At 39.2% G+C, this 22,001-nt stretch overlaps 1 protein-coding gene across 1 annotated transcript in view; it reads left to right on the top strand.

The window, feature by feature from the left end:
* LOC139282784 (A-type voltage-gated potassium channel KCND3-like) overlaps positions 1–22,001 on the top strand; it is a 65,278-nt gene extending 43,277 nt beyond the window's left edge. The window contains exons 2-6 of the mRNA XM_070902665.1: positions 7,168–7,330; positions 14,683–14,784; positions 18,856–18,948; positions 19,644–19,888; positions 21,764–22,001. Coding sequence (XP_070758766.1) covers positions 7,168–7,330; positions 14,683–14,784; positions 18,856–18,948; positions 19,644–19,888; positions 21,764–22,001 — 841 coding nt within the window. The remainder of the gene's footprint in view (positions 1–7,167; positions 7,331–14,682; positions 14,785–18,855; positions 18,949–19,643; positions 19,889–21,763) is intronic.

Here is a 22,001-nt window from a genome sequence, read left to right as displayed (position 1 = left end):
GTAGCAAATATAAGTGTGTGTGTTCCTATTGATTTTAACCAACTTTATAATATAACTGTAGCTTATGGTATTGTAGGATATTTGGGTCATTAGCACTGTACTCAAATTAATTGCTGAGATCCGGTAATATCGAGTTCAGTTTTACCCTCAAATTAAGTGGTTTAAATAATCTGTCTGAACTGTCTGACTCTGCTTGTGTGTCTTGTCCCGTTGAACTTCGTTGTAACAATGTTTCAGTGTTTCCAGTCCCTTGTTATCATAACAGATAGAAAAACTACAAAAATGGGCCCATGTTGTTATATACTGACATTGTATCTCTGTAATGACAACTCTGCCCACCAACTGTATTTGAAGAAAACGTTACGGAGTAAAAGCTAAAATAAATGAGACACAATCGATACTAACAATATTTTTGTTTATTTCCTTCTTTTGAGTTTTGATTATTTACGTATATTTAAACTGGTCACAAATGTCTACTCATGGCTTCTTTGTTTGAGTGATTGTTCTGGCAAAGTGGATTGACATTCTCCAAACTCTGCACTTGTATCTACAATGAGATTCTCCAACACTGATTCTAGCAGCATACTATTAGAGCCTCTCATCTCCTATTAGCCTGCACTGTCACACAACAAATGTGCGTGTCTGTCACAAAAAGCAATCAGTATTCGTCAGCTTACCACATATTCAGGAGATTTATATGAATGTGTTATAGTTAATCCTTTAAAGACATGAAAGGATCAAACATAGTTTAGCAAATGGATATTTTCAATACTTAAACTTTTCATGTGCACGTCATTCATGTACATTTGTGATTGTGTCCTTATCTATGATGTTTGTTACTTTAATGAATAAATGACCAATTAAATTAGCTTTTTCAGATCAATTTAACCTCATTATAGCAAATATATCTTTGTCCAAATGTCCTTTTGTTGTACTGGTGTTGTGAGAACTAAAGCTGGCTCTCTTCATTCAGCAAAAGCCGCCTGAAAAACAATCCATGAATTGGTTGAATCCTTGGTGACTTAAAGCAATAAATCCATTATTGTGTTTGTGTGCTTCAAATCAGTTACAGCAGATGGACACCAGAGGCATTTGACTAGTTAGAAAGTGTAATGACGTTCTTGTTGAAGAGTAATGAACTCTGAAGTTGGTACAAAGTGAACATGAACTTAAAGTTTTTGCCCTTCACATTCTTCCTTTAAAGTCTTGCCTTGTACTGCAGCCAGTGGCATAGTGAGAATTATTATTTGGGGGGGTCTGAGAGAAGTTGAGTTCATGATTGGATTTTAAAAACTGGAAGCTTACACTCCTCAGTCTTATTTAACTTTTCCTCTCTTTTCAAAATGCTGAGCTGTCTGCTTTCTCCACTGCTTCATGTGTTATCTGTTGATGTTATCCAGCTGTTTCTTTTGTATTTGGATTCATCCAAATAAAAAACACTTTAGAGCTATTAGTTAGAGTTGAACAAGCCCCGCTGTCATTCACAACAACAATTCCTGTTGTTCTGATTGGTTGTCGTACAGTTCAAGTACCAGTTGGTAGAGCACATTAAAACATGTTTACACCAAGTTAAGTAATGTTTAAACTGTGTTATGTCCAACAAAGACGGTGGTATTCACTGCATGGACGGTGCCAAACAACACTAATGTGGTTTGACAGTCTAATATGTTGTACTGCTGTAAATTTATGCATAAGAATAAAATAAAAAAAATTCAGAGGGGGTTTAAACCTGAAATCCATCCTCATGGAAACGACAATGACTGTGGCCAGGGGAAGAAACATCACCGATAATCATTTATGAAAATGAACCATAATATAAATATAGTAAAACACTGTACAATATGTAGATATTTTAACTTAATGGAGACATGTTGATCCTTGGTATTCTGAAAGCTTCCTATGTAATTGGAGTTCATATCCAAAATTGTCTCAAGAGCTGTTAATGCAAAATCCTACCAGCTCTTGAGACATTTTGTACATTTTCTGTGTGTGTGTGTGTGTGTGTGTGTGTGTGTGTGTGTGTGTGTGTGTGTGTTGATTGATGACTTACATGTCCAGTACCTCTGGTCATTTATGGGTTTTCTGAGCATTTTCCTCTACTCTCATACAGACAGGTGATCAGTCTTCAAGAAATAAATGAAAATGACAAATTACAGTGTAAGCTCTTAACACCTGTCAAAGCAAGAGTAACACAGGCCCTGTATGATTAAAAAAAAAACTAGTTTTGTCCTTTAGCTGCTCTTGTGATAACAGTTTTTAATGTTCTTCATCACAGCTGTAACAAAGTCTGAGTTGGTTTGACTCTGCTGCTTTCAATTCTGCCTCCCATAAGCAGAAATCATTCAGCCAGATTGATTGCTTTGGTTACCTAGTGCCTTTTTGATGCAGCATGTCCAATCCAATTTGGTTTTATTTGTTACCCATCACAGATCTATCAGGAGCACGCTGTTACGTCCACATGTTGTGGAAGCAACAGCAGAGCTTCTTTTAATGAAGAGCAAAACAAGCAAGAGATTGGAAAGGATAAAACACATGACTGAATAAATTCCCTCCCAATTGATTTTTCTACCCCCTTAGGTCTCCGTTTTAAACGGTGGCTGATGGAAAAAGCAAAGTAATGAATGCCTGTGGAAGACCATTTAGGGGAGAAATAGCCCTATTGCTGCATTTCATACCTTGTTGCATCGTTTAACTAGTCTTTCAGGCTTTTCCTGAACAATTCATTGTTTACTCAATTTACTGTATAATGGCCTGTTTCTCATGGTAGCACATATCAGTGTATTGATTTTGAGGTTAACTGCTGTAGTCCTGTCATCAAGGCAAACCATATAATCACCATATTTGTTTATCTGGGAGACAAGCACCTTCCTGACCCGCAGTGTTTTGCATTATTTATACACAAATATTAATATTTCTGACTCCGACTGCCAGTGACTTATTGGCTCCCTAATTAATCATAATCATTTGAATGAGAGGAAATGTATTTCTAACTCTTGACATTTCGTACTGCAGCTGTCCACTGCTGGGTGAAACTGATGCAAATCTATACACCCGTTTATGCAAAATACAGCCATAGGTTTAGCTGAAATGCCTCACAAATCACTATAGAATGCTACAAATAAATAAAAGACATCTGTGTTGTAAGTGACCTGGATTGGCACAAATTGCAACATTAAAATCAAAAAGAGACACATCAGTCATTAGTTGTTATTAAACCCGTTATCACTCAGCTCCCTAAAGGGATGATTATGTACGAAACAAATGGATCATTCAATACAGATATTACATGTTCACATTCATGTTACTTTTCATAGAAACAGAAGTCTGTGAAACTTCCACGGTGCTAGCATGCAGAACAGATTAATGTTTTTGTTTTGTGCATGGCACTTACCTGTTTCTGTTTCATCTTTGTTTTATTTTAATGCTCTTCTTATTTAGTTGTATTTGCATACTTACTTTTTGTCCCACTCTTGTAATTATTTGCATTTATTTGATGTGATTAATTGATTAATTTCACTCTTATAGACATTTTTTTCCCTCTAATTCTTTGGTACTTTATTTATGTTAATTTAGTTTAACAGTATTTACAGTTTATGAAGCAGTTTCTACTGTAGACGTGTTGACAAATGGTATAATAAATAGTATATAAAAACGTTTGCATTGTTATTGTTATTAGGAGGAGAAGTAGTAGAAGTAGTAAGTGGGCTGCATTGGTGGGGGCATGTTGCTTCAGGTACTGAAGTAAATACGATCCAGATCTGTGAGTTTGAAGGCTTATCAGATGGCAAAGCGCTACACAGGGGTTTATAATGACGGATGATGTTGAGTCTGAAATTGGTCCGAATACAAACTCAAGAGGTATTTTGGTCCGTGAGGATATGTACTGTAACGCATGGTGTGAAGGTTCAGGCAAATCTTTGAAAGAGCTGTGAAAACACCTTCTGCTCTGTGTTAGAGGACCTTTTAATTACAAGGTACATTTACATTTTATAAATAGAGAAAGTGGTCGGTCACAGCGGGCGATCAGCACTGTGAGTGAGGGGACAGTTCCAGAATAAAAAAGAGGTTGACCCTTTTTTTTGTGCCCACATAAAAGCAATCATAACTAAGTATTCATCATTCAAGCGTCCATCTCCTTTAACCACGACACCCTGTTGTGCACCAACTCACTGCAAAGAGCAAAGTTTTGAATATTCCACCTTATTGCAGTAATGATGTTTGACACATCACGGTGGGTGTAAAGTGTCAAACATTATTACAACAAAGCAGCGAGAGACACGGCCAGGAGAATCTCTCATCGGCTGAAGACAGTAGCCGTGTTACCATAAACTTATTTTTAAGCGCATTTTGAAGTATCGCATTAGAAAAGCTGTATGGAAACTGCAAATTTCGATAAAACTTCTTCAATTGCGCAAAAACGTTTTTATGTGCGCTTGAGGTGGTTTTTGCCTTTGTTGAAAAAGCGATGATGTGCTAAATGGGATCTGCAAAGTGTGCAAAAGTAAAAATTTGCTTGACAGTTGAATGGAAACATGACCAGTGAGCAGAGCGAACTGTGAAATCATTTGTCTGATTGTCTGGCAGGCAGGAGCAACAACATGCCCCGGTGGTCAAATTTCCATCACTTGTTAATAAGCCTTCATATTTCTGACTCTCTGCCTTCTGTGCTTGCAGTACATACCAGCCTGCCTGCCATGAGTTTTCAAATAACATGAGGAAAAGTTTTACTCAGAGAAAAAGTCTGAGATTGAGTTTGGTGTATGAAGAGATCATAATTGCCAGTTTGCCAACAGTCAAACATGGAAATAAAGGAGCAGCATTGTTTTTGCACTGCAGGGTAGAGCCAGTTAGCCATAGTATAACATACAGTACAGTACAGTATAATTTAAGATCAGTTATCTCAGTTATCATTTCAAGTATCTGAAATCCAAAGTTGACAGACCTACCGAACCTACGAAGGTTAAGCTATGATTGGACAATCGCTACTCGGGAGAGGGGTTTAGCGAAAGGTCAATTGAGAGCTGTACAATTATTTCACAATACACCAACTTGTGGATTTAAGGGTATTTTTTGCTGGACTTTGACCATATTATTTCACTGGGATGAGTTAACGCGAGTCAATCCTTTGTCATAAATCAGAACAGCGTGTCGGATGGCAGTCTGTTCAACTCATTTGTGTCCTTAATTGTGGTCTGCATCATCTGTGCTCGTCTCTACTTTGTAAGGAAAAAAAAGAAGAGAAAAAGTAATTTTCAAAGAGGATTTGAACAACATCACGTCTTTCCCTCTTGCACGTATTTGTTCAGGCAGAGCAGAAGGCTGGGTTTGTGATAATCCCCCAGCTCTTCAGTTTGTGGGTAGTAAGCAGGAGGTAAGTCTAGCGATTATAGTGCTTTTCAGCATGGAGTGTGGGAGCTTTGGGCCAAAAAAAAACAACACTCAGAAATGTGGAAAGCCAGCACCCACCCATGTCTGGGCAGAGAGCGGCCCTCAAGTGGCGCAGTGGTCAACAGTACATGGGGCTTACCTGTCAAGAGTCTCATTGTGTCGAGAACGCAGTGGAGAGGAAACTCCGAGAGGCCAAAGAGGCCAAATAGCCAGAGAGGAAGCGAACAAAAAGGGTCTTTGGACAACACAAGTGTTTTAAGGAAAATTTGAGGATCAAAATCAAAACCCTAGTTCTTTTAAGTGGCTCTTAAAGAAATCACTCAGTCGAGGACCTACAAGAACAGTCCCTCATGTACAATATTCACTCCTTTTTGTTGACGTCCCCATTTTCTAATTACTCTGTTTTTCTCTCAAAATGGTACTTATCGTGCACCAGCAAACATTGCTTCACATCACACTACTTAAACTTGATGTCAGCAGCCTCTCCAGGAGACAATTTCAGTGTATTTTCCCACCCGCTTACATGCTCGCCCAAGAAGTCTGTGTTTTTAAATCAATTTGTTCCGCTACACGCCATCATGGCCCACAGCTTTGGCCATCGAGTCGACCTTGGCTTCTTGCTGGCCCTGGATCCCACTGGCATGGCTTTGTTATGCCCAGTCTGAGCTGCGTAGATAGCAGTGGTCCTATCTCTCTGCCTCTGTCCACCTGTTACAGCAGCCGTTCACCTGTATAATCGAATTATCAGAAGCCTGAAGGAAGCAGCAGCAGAGAACAACAGGAATTAAAATGGGGAACAAAGAAAAGGAAAGCAGCAAAGACAAATCACCCCTTTATTCACTCATTCACTATCACCTATATAATAAAAAATATGTAAAAAAGTATTTCATATTAACAATGGATCAAATTGCCATTTGTATGTGAGAGGGGGCGGTCATAGTGACGAACTTACTGAGAATCATCATTTGATTGCAATTAGGAGTTGTTCCCCTCAGCTCAGCTCATTTCAGCATCTTTCAACTCATTGTTTTGGTTTTACGGCCAGCAACTTTTATTATTTTATTTTGGTTCACTGTAACTGCCCTTAAAAGTAGGCCCCTGTTTTCAAATTCAAACAATTGTTTTCGGCCACAGCCAGAGTCAGATCAGGGAATTACTTCTAAGACCTCTGTAGTTGTATATGGTCTTGTACAGCAAGTAATTATGTTTCCATTAAAATTGTATAATGGTATGTTTTAAGTGAATTTCTGACATTTTGACTGCCTATTAAAGAAACTCATCTTTCATCAAGGTCATAAAAAGGATGTTACAAGATTACATAACTAACTTAATTAATCGTTAGCTTTGAATGTACATGATGACAATTCATTTGTCTATTCTGATACATGTGGTGTTTTTTCATCAGCCACTATTTGAGATGGTGGGCCCCCACTGTTACCGCCACTGATTTTATTCTTTATTGTTGGACCTTTCTAATGAATAGCAGGCAGCATAAAATGAATTCTTCATCTACAGTAGCAGAAGCGGGCCCCACAATGTCAAGGTGCATTCAAAAACTCTCTGCTCTCTTTTTTTAACCTCATTCAAAGTGCAAATACTTTTTTTGTAATATTTTTTGCATTTGACATTTCAACTCACGAGTTTTCATGCACAAATTGAAAATAGGTATAAAAACAGTTAGATGGAAACATACCTAGGGTATCCTAAGCCATGTATCTACCAACATGATGTATCTATATTAACACTAACCTAACCTCTTCTCATCTGTCTCCTTTCTAGGTATGGAGACATGGTGCCAAAGACGATTGCCGGGAAGATCTTCGGCTCCATCTGCTCCCTGAGCGGTGTGCTGGTGATCGCTTTGCCCGTCCCCGTTATCGTCTCCAACTTCAGTCGCATCTACCACCAGAACCAGAGAGCAGACAAACGCCGTGCTCAGAAGGTAAAAGTCAGTGTCTTTAGCCATCCCATCTGCTCCAGCAGGGAGGTTCGAGGGTTAAATAAGGGTGTTTGTGTTGGAGCGTGTGCACATACATCAATAATACCTGACCATTAGGAGTGCATGCTCTTGATTTTCAAAGGGCCTGTGGTACACAGGATTATCAGATGTTATTAAGTTAATGAGAATGAATGGGAAGTGTTGAGTAAAAACGAGGGTGGGTGGATACTAATGGTTTTGCCTGAAAAACATTTTGAAGGTCTTTTTTCAGATCATTAAAATAATGACAGCGGGATAAAAGATCTTGATGACAGATTAGTTTCTTTTTTTATGAAAAGGACAGAGGAAAGATTTTACAAACTTAATAAAAAAAGGTGATGGTGCCATTTAGACCCACATTATTCATCGTCTTTCCACACATGCACACACACACTCCCTATCTCTTTCTCACACACACACATACACAGACACTTAAAATCCAAGTACCAAATGTTAGTTATCCACTCACTACAATCACCCAGTGGGCTTGACCTTTCTACGGGTTTAGATAAGAGTGCTATTAAGTTAGGGAGCAGCTGCTGATAGCTAATTGAGGAGGGAAATGTCTGGTTTGACTCCATAGTGATAAAAGGATCATAGGTGGCTGGTTTTCTCATTAATATATTGCTTTGAATCAGCAGAAGTAAAATGGAGTTTTCTTTTCCGTTTCAAACAAAATGGAGTGAACTTTACACCTTCATGTGGTCCAGTTTGCCTCTCGTCAAGCTAAATTATGAGGAAAATCCATTTTACCAGTAAGCAGTGTGACATATATATATACATATATATATATATACATATATATATATATATATATATATATATATATATATATATATATATGTAGATATATATGTGCATGTGATGGATGGAAACTGATGGATAATGCATTGAAGTTTCCCGCTATTGAAGTAGAGTTATTATTGTTTGAATTATTTCAGTTGAAGTGAATATGTTGTAACCTTCATAGCAAATAAGATTTCTATATAAATTGTTCCATGGCACTTTTAAAAGTTGTTTTTAGTTATCTCTTCATTGACTATTGAATATTGTTTTGAGATCAGTATGTTTATGTGGGCATGAATTAAGTGTTGCCTAGCAACAGCTACTGAGGGAGCAGGGGAGACGGACAGTGCTGAGGCAGACAGAGAGAGAGAGAGAGCAAAATTAGTTGAAGAACAGAAATGCAGACTGGGTGCTTTTTTAAAGGGTAAAGATTTATTGATATTTTAGGTTTTATTTTACATGTATTGATAGTAATAGTTTACTTTAGAGACAGTCAGTCTGCATAGTTAAAATAGTTCCTTTTGTGTTTGAAGGCACTTAATGTAAGTCACTTTGGACAAAAGATGATGTTAGTTAATGTAAAAAAAAAAAAATAATGCTTATTTTGTGTCCATGTTTTTCCATCTTTTTTAACACAGACTTGTATCAGTTTTAGAGTATTTCAAAAGTAAAGTAATGAGTAGTGTAATTACTTTAATTACACTTTATTTAAACAGCTAAATAGGCTAAACCCATTACAATATAAAGGAAGCCAAAAGAAAGTGTTAGCAACCTGGCAGCATAATTTCTAATGTAGCAAACTGCACCAATTGCAGTTCAAGCTGGTCGCGTGAATCTGTGTGAATAAGATCTCAGGAAGCTGTTGATTTACAAAGTCAGACAAAATCATTTAAATATGCTAAGGACATTATTTGCTGATTGGTGTCACAGATGTTCTAACATTCAAATATAGGACAAGACAAAATGTTTTAATGAGTTTAACTAATTCAGAACAAAAAAAAACAGCAACAAATTTCTGAGGATTTCTCCTGAAGGAGTTTTTTTTTACTTTCCTCATTCTTATCAATGGTTGTAAAATGTTTTAGACCACAGCGGGACAATAAAACTCTCCAGTAAAACTCTAATACTAATGAAGTTCTTTCAGAGTCAGCGTCTCCTCGGGCTTATCCATCCCATTAAATTTGTGAAAGGGGAAACTCTGGGATACATAACAATTTTAAATGGGAAATTAATTCATAAAAGCATTATTGAGCTGTTAAATGAAATTAAAAAGAAATTACTTTTTATTGTGGGGTTTTTGCTGCAGTCATGGGGGGACTGGAAATGGAAGACACTGACCCACCAATATCAACATTTTTAAGACCAACACTGTTATATTAGACAATAATCCCTAGTATTGTTCTTTGAATCAGTCATGTACATAGATGGGGCGGTGACATTTAGCATTTACATTTAGCAGTCATTCTGGAGCTTTCTATGTTATCATGTGACATTCACCAGCAGACGGGGTTTGCCCTGTTGTCATGGAATTGTAGATGTTCGTTAAACTGTGTTTTCTGAACACTTAAAGGACTTTTCATTCATAGTTTAAACCTGCATTAACTGATTTCTTTTTTTTGGCCACCAGGGGGCAGCGGAAACAAACAAATTATCCCGTTTTAAGTTGATGTGAGGAATTTGTTAGCAAACCGTTGCTTATTTACACATCCAGCTGTAATGATGCAACATTATCATTCGTTTAGAGTCGTGTTTCTTGACACCTGATAAATGTAACAACAATATTCACTCACCTTGTATGTCTGTTTTTGGTCCCCACCAACTCCTAAGAGAAATGTCTGACTCTGAATATCTTTAATGCTCCACTGTGTTCATCAGCCAGTTTACTTGCTAACTTTGTCAGTCTGTAGTTTGGTGCTGGGCAGGTAGTGTACAGTAGATTTTTAGTTTACTTTTTTTATTTTCTGAAAACAGATGCCTGTTTATACTGAAAACAACACTGCTGAGAGCAGTGAGAGTGAATCAAAACAGTAACATAAAATCAAAACAATGAGCTGAAAGACGCTATAAAGCTCAGGGGAAGTGCAGTCTGGTGATAACTCTCTGTAGGTTTGTCCCTTTGAGCAACCTCTTCCATATACAAGCAGTCACCTGATCCATTGTTAGTATAAAAATATCGATAAAAGACAATTTTAAATGCTGAAATTCAAAGTTCATTCTTGACCTTAGAAACAGCAGGTAGAGCCGCAGCTTTTAAGCCAACACAGTGGAGCAGTTCTTAAAGAGATAAAAAAAAAACAATAAAAACTATATCTATAATCTATAATCTAATCTACTTTACTTTAATCTATAATTAAAAGCTACAGAACAGTTACTGAAATAGACAGAACTCTAGTCACCCCAAAGGAAATACAAAATACCTAAGCAATTAAATCTACAGAAAGGTGCATCTTTGTCACAATATGACAGTATAATTATGTACAGCTCTAAATTCTGTGTTATCTTCTTGCACAGTACAAATGATTTGCCAACCCAGGAAAGTACAGCACATCTTGTAGGTGCTTTGCTGGACTGTCTGTGTCATTTTCTGTTCTCACCTTGTATTTCTCTGGTAATTGCCCACAACTATAAAACGGTACCAAGCCACCAAGACATACTGTGCACCCGTGAGCTATTTTTATTCACCAGAAATACCCTCTTCCATTTTTTCCCCATTAAAAGAGTTTTTTTTGGGGGGGGGAGGGGACAGAGGCTGTTGTAAAGCCCCCTGAGGCAAATTGGGCTATTTAAATAAAATTGCCCTGACTTGACTTGAAGTACCCTACTATAGCCATATGTGCTGGAGAGGGAAACATGGAGATCTGTTTTATGTTAACCCTGTTCATCCGTTCTCCCTCCTTCTATTGCTTCATCTCTCCTGGCCTTCCCTTCCTCTCTCGGTCTCATTCGTCTTCATTCTTCTCTAACAACAGGCTGCTCCAGGCTCCCATTACAATTATGTAGTCATCTGGGGGTTTGACTTGACAAAAAGGTCCTCTCATGTACCCATTGTAGCTTCGCAGTCAGAAAATAGAAAGTAGAGAATCTAAATTGGATTAAATGATAGTGGTTCCCTACTAACTACTGTAGTGTGTGTGTGTGTGTGTGTGTGTGTGGGCTCAGTGTAGAGTACGGGGTCTCCTCTTCACGTTCAGTCACCCACAGGGGGTCATAGCTAGCCAGAGAAACAACCCCTGATACAAATGTGCCTAATTCCCTGATAGGTCAAAAAGAAGACAGACTTCCCCGGAAGACGACAGGTTTCTTTTTTTTTATTCCTGCACAGCTCAGAGCTGCAGCATAGTCGCCATCACAGTGTCGGTGAGTGTCAAAGCAGTAAATGGACTGAGGTCATACCGGTAATGGGACAGCAAAGTCAAGTGGAGCCACACTGAGAGATGGCAAGTTGTTGAGAAGACGGGGGGGAAAAGGAGACCCAGACCGGAGACGTGAGGGCAAAACAGGACGACAGGAGTAAGAGAGGAAAGAGAGGAAGAGGTCGGACAAGAGAGGAGAGAGACGAAGAACACACAAAGGAGGCGGTGAGAGAAAGCAGAGGGAGAAAGTCTGAAGGAGAGAGGCTGATTGGGGTAAACGGAAGAAAAAAAGAAAGAGGAAAAGGTCTCTATATGCAGTAGTTTCAAGGCTCACTTAGTGAACATTTCGTGCCTTTTTCCCCATACTGCTGCAGTCTGATGACTGTCAGGCTTTGGGAGGTAATTTGGAGCACATAGGCTGGATTTGTTCAGTCAAGACCACAGATGAAAAGAAAAAAAATAGCAAAATCACAAAAATCCATCATATCTGGGATTTGGACAGAGTGCTGAGGAGGCCCATCAGGACTGTCTTTGAACAGACTCTAATTTTAGTGTAATTTACCTCAGAGAAGTTCTCCAGCCATGAAGTACTTCAATTCAATTCAATTCAAAAGGCTTTATTGGCATAAAAGTTTCAAAAACAATGTTGCCAAAGCGTCAAACTACACTTTATCCAAATATTTGGTCAGCACACAGTAATATGAACATTAACACACAACTTCCTCATCACCCTCAAGTGTTGTTCAAAAACTTTTAAAAACACATCAGTGAGACACAGAGTTGCACTTGCATTCAAAAAGTTGCATAATGTCTTTTGGCACTTTCTAAAGTCATCAGGGTTGGGCAGCGAGACAAAGTTATAACAGAAAGCCTGCGTTACAAACAGGAGGCATGGGGTTTGAAAGAAGAGCAAAATTACCAGGCAGGGAACTTTGGTTGCATTATGGGAAATGTGTGATCCAGCATCTTTGGAGCTTAACACATACTAGGGGCTAAAAGTAGGGATATATGCCTTTAAAAAATGTACCTCTTCAGTAGGAATGAATGGGCTTGTGGCTTAGAGCCACAGAAAGGGGAGACAACTCATAAGGTATTGAGAGGGACAAACTAAAACATTGTTGCTTTTGATTTTTTTTATACGGTTTTTGACAAAAGGGAAAATTAAAGATTAAACATAAGCATTATCCTTTAAATGTAAGACTTGGACTTGGTATTGGTCTTGTGAATTAAATCTTGTGTCTCAAAAGCTGCTCACATCTCCGACCTTTTAAAGAAATTCAGAATTTCATCAGTTCAGATTAAAAGGCTCCTCAGACAACCATTTGGGCTCAATGGACCATCAGAGAAGACTAAAATACTCATCGTCGCATCAGTGCAACTAATTGCAATGCTCTTGCACTTACAGTAGGATCAGAGTTAGTTATCCTTTCATATTTTTTTGCTTTCCTTGTGTCAAGTAGAGCTTTTGATCAAAATGAAAAGCAGCCAGCACACGACAGCGCTTTCTCTTTCAAATTCAGTCACTCTTTAACTGAAGCTACGTAGAAAGAAAGAAAGAAAGAAAGAAAGATCCCCCCCCATTCTTACTCCACATTTCACACACTGCGCACGTACATACACAGTCATTATTATTACATCTCAGTCTCCAGCATTCCTCACACCTTCATGCTTCGGAAGCATCCAAACTAATTCCATTACTTTTGATTCACGTCTGGGAAGCAGATATTGCTCTGCCCGTCTCCTGTTTCTGAAATGCTTTTATCGAGAAGAGAGAGAGCAGCAGGACAAGGTTAAAGAAAATCTCACCTTACGTGTCCAGAAGCACTTGAGGCACCGGTATATCGTATAGAGTCGTCCCAATATCCTCTTCATTTTAAGAAATTCCAGATACGATTGCTCTCTCATTTCCTGTCTGTCTCTCTCTGTCTCTCTCGCTCTCCTCAGTTATCACATCCATCTTTTCGAGGAGTTTGGAGGGCTTATCACATTTATCTTTTTGCTACAGCTCATTGTAGACAGAGGGGAGGATGTAAGTGTAAAAAGTTAAAGGCTGATTTTTCACATGGAGAGCAGAGGAGAGAGAGGGGTTGACGTGCAGCATAGGTCCTGGGCCACTGCAGTAAGGACTCAGCCCTGTGGTACGCACTCTACCATGTCAGCTGCAGGGGCACCCCTTCACTCATCCTTTTAATGTCAAAAGTGGAATAAACATTCTTCATTGTTTATCTGGATCCTTTCATCCTTCTTTGACGATTAATCAATTGGTTGTTTAAAATTGTTGTGTAAAATGCCGTACAATTGTGAAAAATGTCCATCACAAGTTTTGAAATTCCAAGGTCTTCAAACGTCTTGTTTTGTGCGACCAACTGTCCAAAACCCCAAATATTTTCTGTTTCCTAAAACACAAGACAAAGAAAGGCAGAATGTCCTCACTTTGTAAAAGCTAGAACTAGAAAATGTTATTAAATAATGTGTATTTTTACTAAAAAAAAAATTGATAATCATGTTGATAGACTAACTGATTAATGGTCAAGCTGTTTCAGCTGTTAGTCCTCATATTCTTGTGTACCTTTGGTCTGGGGCTGTTTTTCATGGCTTGGGATAGGCATCTTAGTTATAAATAACCCCCAAGGCAACAGTTTGGGGAAGGCCCTTTTCTGTTTCAACATGACAATGCTCTTGCTCACAAACAAGGTCCATAAATAATTGTTTTTCTCAGTTTGGTGTGGAATAACTTGCCTGGTCTGCACAGAGCCATGACCTCAACCCTATCCAACACCTTTTGGGATGAACTGGATTGGAGTTGCGAGCCAGGCCTTATCCCCCAACATCACTGCTGCTCCTCTCAAAAGGGTGGAGGCTGTTATGGCAGCATATTAATGCCCATAGTTTTGGAATGAGAGGTTGAATAATCACATATGGGTGTAATGTTTGGGTGTCCACATACCTTTGGTCATTTAGTGTATTTTATGTTGGTGGGTAGCATAATGCAGACAGAATAAGTTCTACAGAGTTGTGTTCTCATACATACTGTCTCTATGCAGTACAGTAGTAGCTGTGAAGATTACTACAGAGCTTGGGTGGCAGACTCTTACCATTAAACAAAGTATTAGTCATCTTCTGTGACCTCCGCCCACCCTGTCTGATGCTGTGACCTCTTCTTCTTCCCACGCCCAGAAAGCCAGACTGGCCAGGATAAGAATATCCAAGTCTGGCAGCGCCAACGCCTTCCTCCAGAGCAAGCACAACGGACTGCTCAACGACCTGCTGGAGCTGACGGTGAGAAAGACCTCTGACCCCCCTGAACACTGAACACACAGAACCGCCAACAGCAAAAAGTGGGCGCGATGATTACTGGGAAGTCATGTCAAATGTGTTCATTAAAAATGACGTGAAATGTCAGCAGATTGTAATTCGTTATGAGAGGTTAATCATATTGTTCCTTGTCAAACACCCTTCTGCTAATTATTTCAGTTCACTGCAACTCAATAGTTTGGAAGCAGCAACTTCACGTCCGCAGTACACACACACACACACACACACACACACACACACACACAATGACAAACAATTACTGCCATCGTTAACCAAAGGACGATTTAGAAGTCATTTAGAGGCTGTAAAAGAGCAGCAGAAGTTGGAGTCATTACATTTTCGTTGTTATACAGGGCAAGGGTGATGACAATAATCCTCCATGCAGGCGTTATCAGTGTAATCACACAAAATACTTTTCTTAGTCGCCTTTTAGTACTGGACTTGATTTAATCCATGTTTATAAAGCTGGCAAAGTCAGACAACAGAGGTTGTTTTTACTGTTCTTGCTTGTTGTGTCGGTCTTGGTGATCATTAGATGGTTAGTGCATTAAAAGAAAACTTCAAAACTGCTCCAGTGAACAATGAGACAGCGGAGGACTTAAATCCCACACCCACCCAGACTCCTGTTCCTGCAAAGGGACAAAATGTTTCTGTCTTTCCTCCTTGATATGATTTCAGACAACTGTTGTTATGCTCTTGTCTTTCATCGTCACCATACCTTAAATCTAGATTTTTGTGGCTTCAGCTGCTAAATGCTCCATTTCATCACCAGCTGGCCGCTAACTTGTGCCGTAAGCTTATGCGTATTTGAGATTGATACCACTCTCATGTTTGTGTGCTAAGTATAGAACCAAAGCGAGGTAATTAGCGTAGTTTAGCATACAGACTGGAGACACAGCTAGCATGGCTTTCTTCAAAGTTCAAAAATATGCCCACCAGCACCTGTCACTAGCTCACTAATAAAATGTACACAAACACAAGTTGTCATTTTCATATTTCTGTTTCTGTATGGATTAAACAAATTAGATACAGTGTGCTAATTAGTAGAACTTAGAGACTAACTTGAGGGTATTTTTGAACACTGGACATAGCCAGGCTAGCTCTTTCCCCTTGCGTTCATTTTTTATGCTAAGCTAAGATAATTACCCCCTTCCTCTAGCTCGTTGCTTTACTTAACACTGACATGAGGTGTCGATCTTCTCCTCTAACTCGCAACAAGAAAGCAAATGTCCTTCTCTTTATGTCCAGTTGGAGACATCAGCAACTTTTTTACTTTTTAAAGCAAGCATCCACCACCGTGTTCTCCTCCACTTTTTACTCTTCCCTTTTTTTACTTGTCACCACCGTGGAAAAATGTGTTTGGTAATGCATGAGCAAATTGCCTATATCCTTCCCATCCAGTCCATCACTCTTGCTTTCAGTGACACAGTCCCCATCCTTGCAGATGGTTACTAAAATCCATTTGGATCTAATCGAGTCCAGTGTGAAAGCTCATGGGTGTCTGGAAGTGGTTAGAATTATCATATAAATGCCATCTGTGAGTGCTGAGCGACCCCCATCCCTCTGCGTGTGTGTGATGAAGCTGCCAGAGTCCTGGCGTATCAAATTATGGTGGTGTCACTGCTGTCAGTCAGTCAGTAGTCCTGCGTGAGTCTGGGGTGGGAGATATATGACAAAATGACTGGTTCTCTCACAACCTACAGTTGGATTAGAAGTTCTGGTCTTTTTCAGTTTCACGTTCCCGCGGTAATACTTGGAAAATGGCAGTCGACAAATTGCCACAAAAATGGTAACAAATGTAGATGAGATCAACACAGCTACAACACAGATAAAAATCCTGTATCACGGTTTATGTCTTACTATATCGACATGTCAATGTACAATTTCTGGAAAATCAATTGAGAAACTGTGGACAGAAAAATAGCCAGATGGGATTGTCTGTGTTTGACAGCTAATTAAATGATGAAATGACAAATAAAAGTTATTCATCACATCAGAAATCATGTACAAATCCAGTATGACCATAAGGCAGCTCTGCTCATTGATTTGCAGCATTGCCGCACTACCCTACATAGTATGACACGGCACAAATGTATATCATCTCACGGTATATATCATCGTTTCACCCACCCCTAATAGATTGTTTTAAGTTGACTTGCAGAAATAACAGCTCCAGAATTGGATGAATCAATGAAATGGCAGTTCAGTCAGATTATCTTGTAACTGTAGCATGTTTCCATAACATTCAGTGATACATGTCCTGAGAAAATAGAAATATGTTGTTTCTTATTATGGGTAATGCTGCAAATCAATGAAGAGGACTGATTACTGGCAATATGGGATTTTACAGTGCACATTTACTTAACAACATCTATCTGATGAATAACACTGATCCAGGACCGTATACTTCATATGAAAGTCCTGCATGAATATCTCCTGGAAGTCGCACATTTCAGTCACAGATCCGCTCATAAAATGTGTTTTTAGAAAGGATGTTGAAAGTACAAACTCACCGGATGGAGAGGGGGGGGGCAGGTGTCAGGCAGCTATAAAACAAGAAACATGATTTCTCACAACAAAGAAAGATCTCCTTTATTTTAGTCGATACAAGGCATGTAAAATCAAAGATGATGGATCTATGACTGTAATGTCCAAGCTCTGGGAGATGCAGCTAATACAGCCCTGGATACAGGTACCTTGATTTGTCAGGTATTTAATTCACTGGGTGAGCCAAAAAAAGACTTCCCCATCTCGTAATTTTGTGTATAATATTGACTTGAAGTTTCAGAAGTGTGTCTATGTCACAGTTTCTATCTATTATGCGGTATAAAATGACATTACATTACATTCAAATTAGATTCATATCATATTTTTAAGATGTTAAGGTAAGAAAAACATTTTCAGTGAGTTTAACCTATCAGGGTCACATTTCAGACAGACTGTATCAAATCAGCTTCTTTGTGTCCTTGAAAATAACTTTGAACCTTGACGCAGGTCTCAATCTATAGATAGGGCCTCTACCAGAGGGCAAATCCACACATTGAGGCATCAGAAGGCGTTGTGTTCTCGTGCCCACATCTCTGTATTGTTCATGTGTCTGGAATCTGAATGAGAGTCCTTGGGCTGGATCGCCACCCACCCAAATCCTTTGAGTAACAATGAGCGCTGTGGGGAGAGAATTAATTTGTTTTCAGTTTTCATGTTTTTGGCAATTGTGATTACTTTGAGACTAAGCTATATTGGAGCCTGAGCTTTGAAACCAAGTCCCGTTTGGAGAAATACCAAAAAAAATGGTTCCATAAGTTTCTGTTTCTGTTTTTCTTAACTCTTCTGTTTTTCCTGTTTCTGAAGCTTCGTACATCAATAACTGTTCAGCTGCCTGGAGCATCACATAACGCCCAGTGGTACCTTCTTAGATAAGTAAGGGAGCTGGCAACAACACTGTTTGAGAATTTATATTTTATTAGTTCAATAAACTGGGGAGTTATTTTGCAGCCTGCTAACACAAGGAACCAAACCAAAGAAAATAACAGTATTAATGGCACAAAAGATGCACAATAGAGAAAATTAATTATAAACAAATCACTTGCCAAGGCAGACCCAAGGCTGAGGGATCAATTCACACCAAGCAGAAATGTGGTCCATTATATAACTAAATGGCTAGTAAGTGATTTGAAAGCAAACAGCAGGAGTCGTTGGCTACCTGCTCGTAATGGGAACGAGAGTGAAATCATCACGCATGAACAAAGATAGTTCAGTTTAAAATGGGCGACACGAAGCAGAACGAAAGCATCACCGACTTTTCATTACTGATGACAAAGTTCATATCAGAGAGTCGTTTCAGCACCAGGCTCTCTAATGAGTGACGAGGATATACCAACAGTGTACTTTGTCAACATTCATCAATTTTGTGTGTGTGTGTGTGTGTGTGTGTGTGTGTGTGTGTGTGTGTGCGTGCGTGCATGCGTGCATGTGTGTGTGTGTGTGTGTGTGTGTGTGTGTGTGTGTGTGTGTGTGTGCGTGTGGCTTACTAAGGATACAGAAGAGGATGAGCAGAAGCTGACTAAGTCCCTCTCTCTGTTAGAGAGCCAACACCACCATCTACTGCAATGTCTGGAGAAAACCACTGTGGGTACACCTGAACACTTCTCTGTCTTTGATTCAGACACTTTTAGCTTCAAGAATCCAGCTTGAAAAGATGTGTATTGCTCTGAGGTATTTTAGATGCATTAGTATGACATTTAAACCTCTATATACTTTTCTGAGCTGGCCAAGCTTATTTTACACACCTGTATGCCATTGTTAGTCGTAACACAAACGGTGTGGGTGTGTAGTTAAACTTGTAGGGAGTTTTATTGCTGTCAAAGATGTCTATCGCTGTGCCAGTACTGTTTTCACTCTCATCGATTCTGTGCTTCAACATCAGTCGGAAGCAAGAAACAAAGACTTGTGCATGTAGTAAATCCCGAGCCTGCACACAGTGATTTGACACAGAGCTCCTGATTCACGAAAAGTTTTGGTGTCAAAAACCGTCGATGTGCATAAAACAGTAACATTGGATCCACTCTCCAGTCAACACATAATAAATGGGCCATGTGTGTGAGTTTGTGAATGACAGTTTTACTATTATAATATTTTACTATATTATAATTAGTATTAATTATCTTTCTTTGGCATATTTATTTATAAAATTAGTAATGATTTATCACTCAAGGCATCACGTCCCATGAGTCTGTCTTTTATTTACCCCACATTCTGTTTTCCCCTCTCTGCAGCAATCCCTGCCTGTATATTTGAACCACCGTCCTGTTTCTTCTCTCCAGGCTCATGAGTTTGTGGACGAACAGATGTACGAGCAGAATTGTTTAGAAACAGCGCTACAGACCTACGCATCACGTAGCCCTTCTATATCTAGCCACGACAGCTCTGCGGGTACCTGCTGTGGCCGCAGGGTAAAAAGAAACACTCCTTTGCCCAACACCAGCCTGCCCTCCACACACCAGGGCCCCCTGCAGGAGCTCAGTGCCATCCACATACAGTGTGGTGACCCTCCATCACACACGGCCAGGTAAAACTAAAGGACAGCAGAAACACACTGCTGCATCAGAGGCATCCAGGCTGTCAGCTGAATGAGAGCTGTGTGAGAGGAAAGTAGTTTATAATTTAGCTGCCCACAATATTTCAATTTAAAGGGTCAGTTCAACCAAATTATAGGCAATAGCCAAAGGCATATTTTCTCACTTGATCCGAGTGGTGTACAACAGCAGTGGAGGAAGGTCCTTTACTTTAGTGAAAGTACTAATACCACAAAGTCCTGCAATTGAAAATATTACTCAATTAAAAGTATGTAAGCATAAGTATTAAAAGTAAAAGTACTCAATACATCATTAGATTATTATTGTGAGTTTATTCAATGGACGTCAGAGGATGGGCAATGTCTGCTTGTCTACCCTCCTTTGAATGAGGAAAAGATTTATGAAATTAAAACAAGACACATTGAGCCCTGTATAAAAAACGTGTCAGCATACCTCTTGTGACTCCAGGTCGTCTGTGCATTTAGAGAAAATCATATTTTCTCTGACAAATGACAGTGAGGTCTGTGGATTATCCAGAGTAAGCAGGACATGGTTTCTTGAAAGATAATTTGCTGATTTTAAATGCTTTGAGCACCAAACAAACAAAATTACATTCACTTCCTTTTGTTGGAGGCAGCTGACTGAAATCTCAGACATCTGAAAACCTCAGCCGATAAAACTGAAACTATGTGCAAAGCTGGATACAACTAGAGGTAGAGAAAAGACAAATGTCTTTAGTAATTGGGACAAACTGACCCTTTAAACAGGTAAAATGTGTGTAATATCCAAAACAGTCACTAGAGGGGACTGTAGGAACATACAATAAACAATATAGTCTGTTTATATTTTGACATAGTCTCCCTCAATTTGCAAATGAATCAAATGTATTAGCTAATAATATGTTGCCTGAACATAAATAATAATGATTCACTTATTAAAATGTTAACTAATAACAAACAAACTTTCACTTGATTTATAACAAACAGTAATAGATTAGAAAATGACGTGCAAAGTGATCATACCAATGGATGTCTGGGTTACTTCATATGCAGCAATAGAGGAAATGTCCAGGATATTTATTTAAGGGGCCCTGCAAGGTTTGTTATTATTTGTTAATGGCTCAAATTTGATGTGTTCTTGTGTATAACCCTTTCACGCATAGTGGTCACTACAGTGGACAGCTATTCAAAAGCTGTTTTCTTGTATATGCATGGGTTTTAATGGTGTAGTTGCACATCAACCACCACAGTGGACGCTAGTGCGTCATCCCATACACTGCCACCCACTGGCCAGCCATTGTAAGCGCAACACAAATGTCTCAAAACCAAGATGGCCAACGGAAGGCCAGAAACGCTGAGCAGCTCAGGAATACCTTGCCAATCCTTCTATAGTAGGAGACCCTTGCAGGTAAATAAAATTTGGTAACATCAAGTAACAACTAAGGAGTAATACAATTGTTAAAATTTCCATTTTATTCATTGGTGTGTTAAATACATATTTCTTCAGTTGAAAACTCAAACGCATGCTGTCCACCCGAGTGGACATGTGAAGAACTTTGTGTGAAATGAACATTTGAAAAAAATTAAGTTAAAAATTTTTTTTCATGCCTAAAGAGAAATAAAAACACTTCGTCAAAATCCTGACTGAGGCTGTCATAATTCATGCATGAAAGGGTTAATGTACTTCTTACATCTTGTAAACAGCGTTGTTTCAAACATTAATGCATGTGAATTGTTTGAACATGTTTTTTTTTACAGGATTTACAACTAAAATGCTGTGTTCACTGATTCTGCACATAGTCCGGGTAGATTTACATTATACAGTTGTATAAGGTCTCTCTATATATCCAATATTTTTCTTTTCTCTAGTCGTTCGAACCTCAACCTGAAAACCGATAACAGCGGCAGGATCAACTGCAAAGGCGGCCGGATCACCACAGCGATCATCAGCCTCCCAACACCCCCCGCTTTGACCCCTGATGGCGACGGCCTCCACGGGCCCCCGCAGAGGAGGCCGCCCCCTCCCCCGAGTCACCCTGCAACTCCAAGCATCCAGACCACAACAAGCTCAGCCGGCACCAACATCGTCAAAGTGTCTGCTCTGTGA

Source organism: Enoplosus armatus, chromosome 3 (assembly GCF_043641665.1).
Source record: "Enoplosus armatus isolate fEnoArm2 chromosome 3, fEnoArm2.hap1, whole genome shotgun sequence".
NCBI classification, from domain to species: Eukaryota; Metazoa; Chordata; class Actinopteri; order Centrarchiformes; family Enoplosidae; genus Enoplosus; species Enoplosus armatus.
This window is presented reverse-complemented; position numbering and strand designations above follow the sequence as displayed.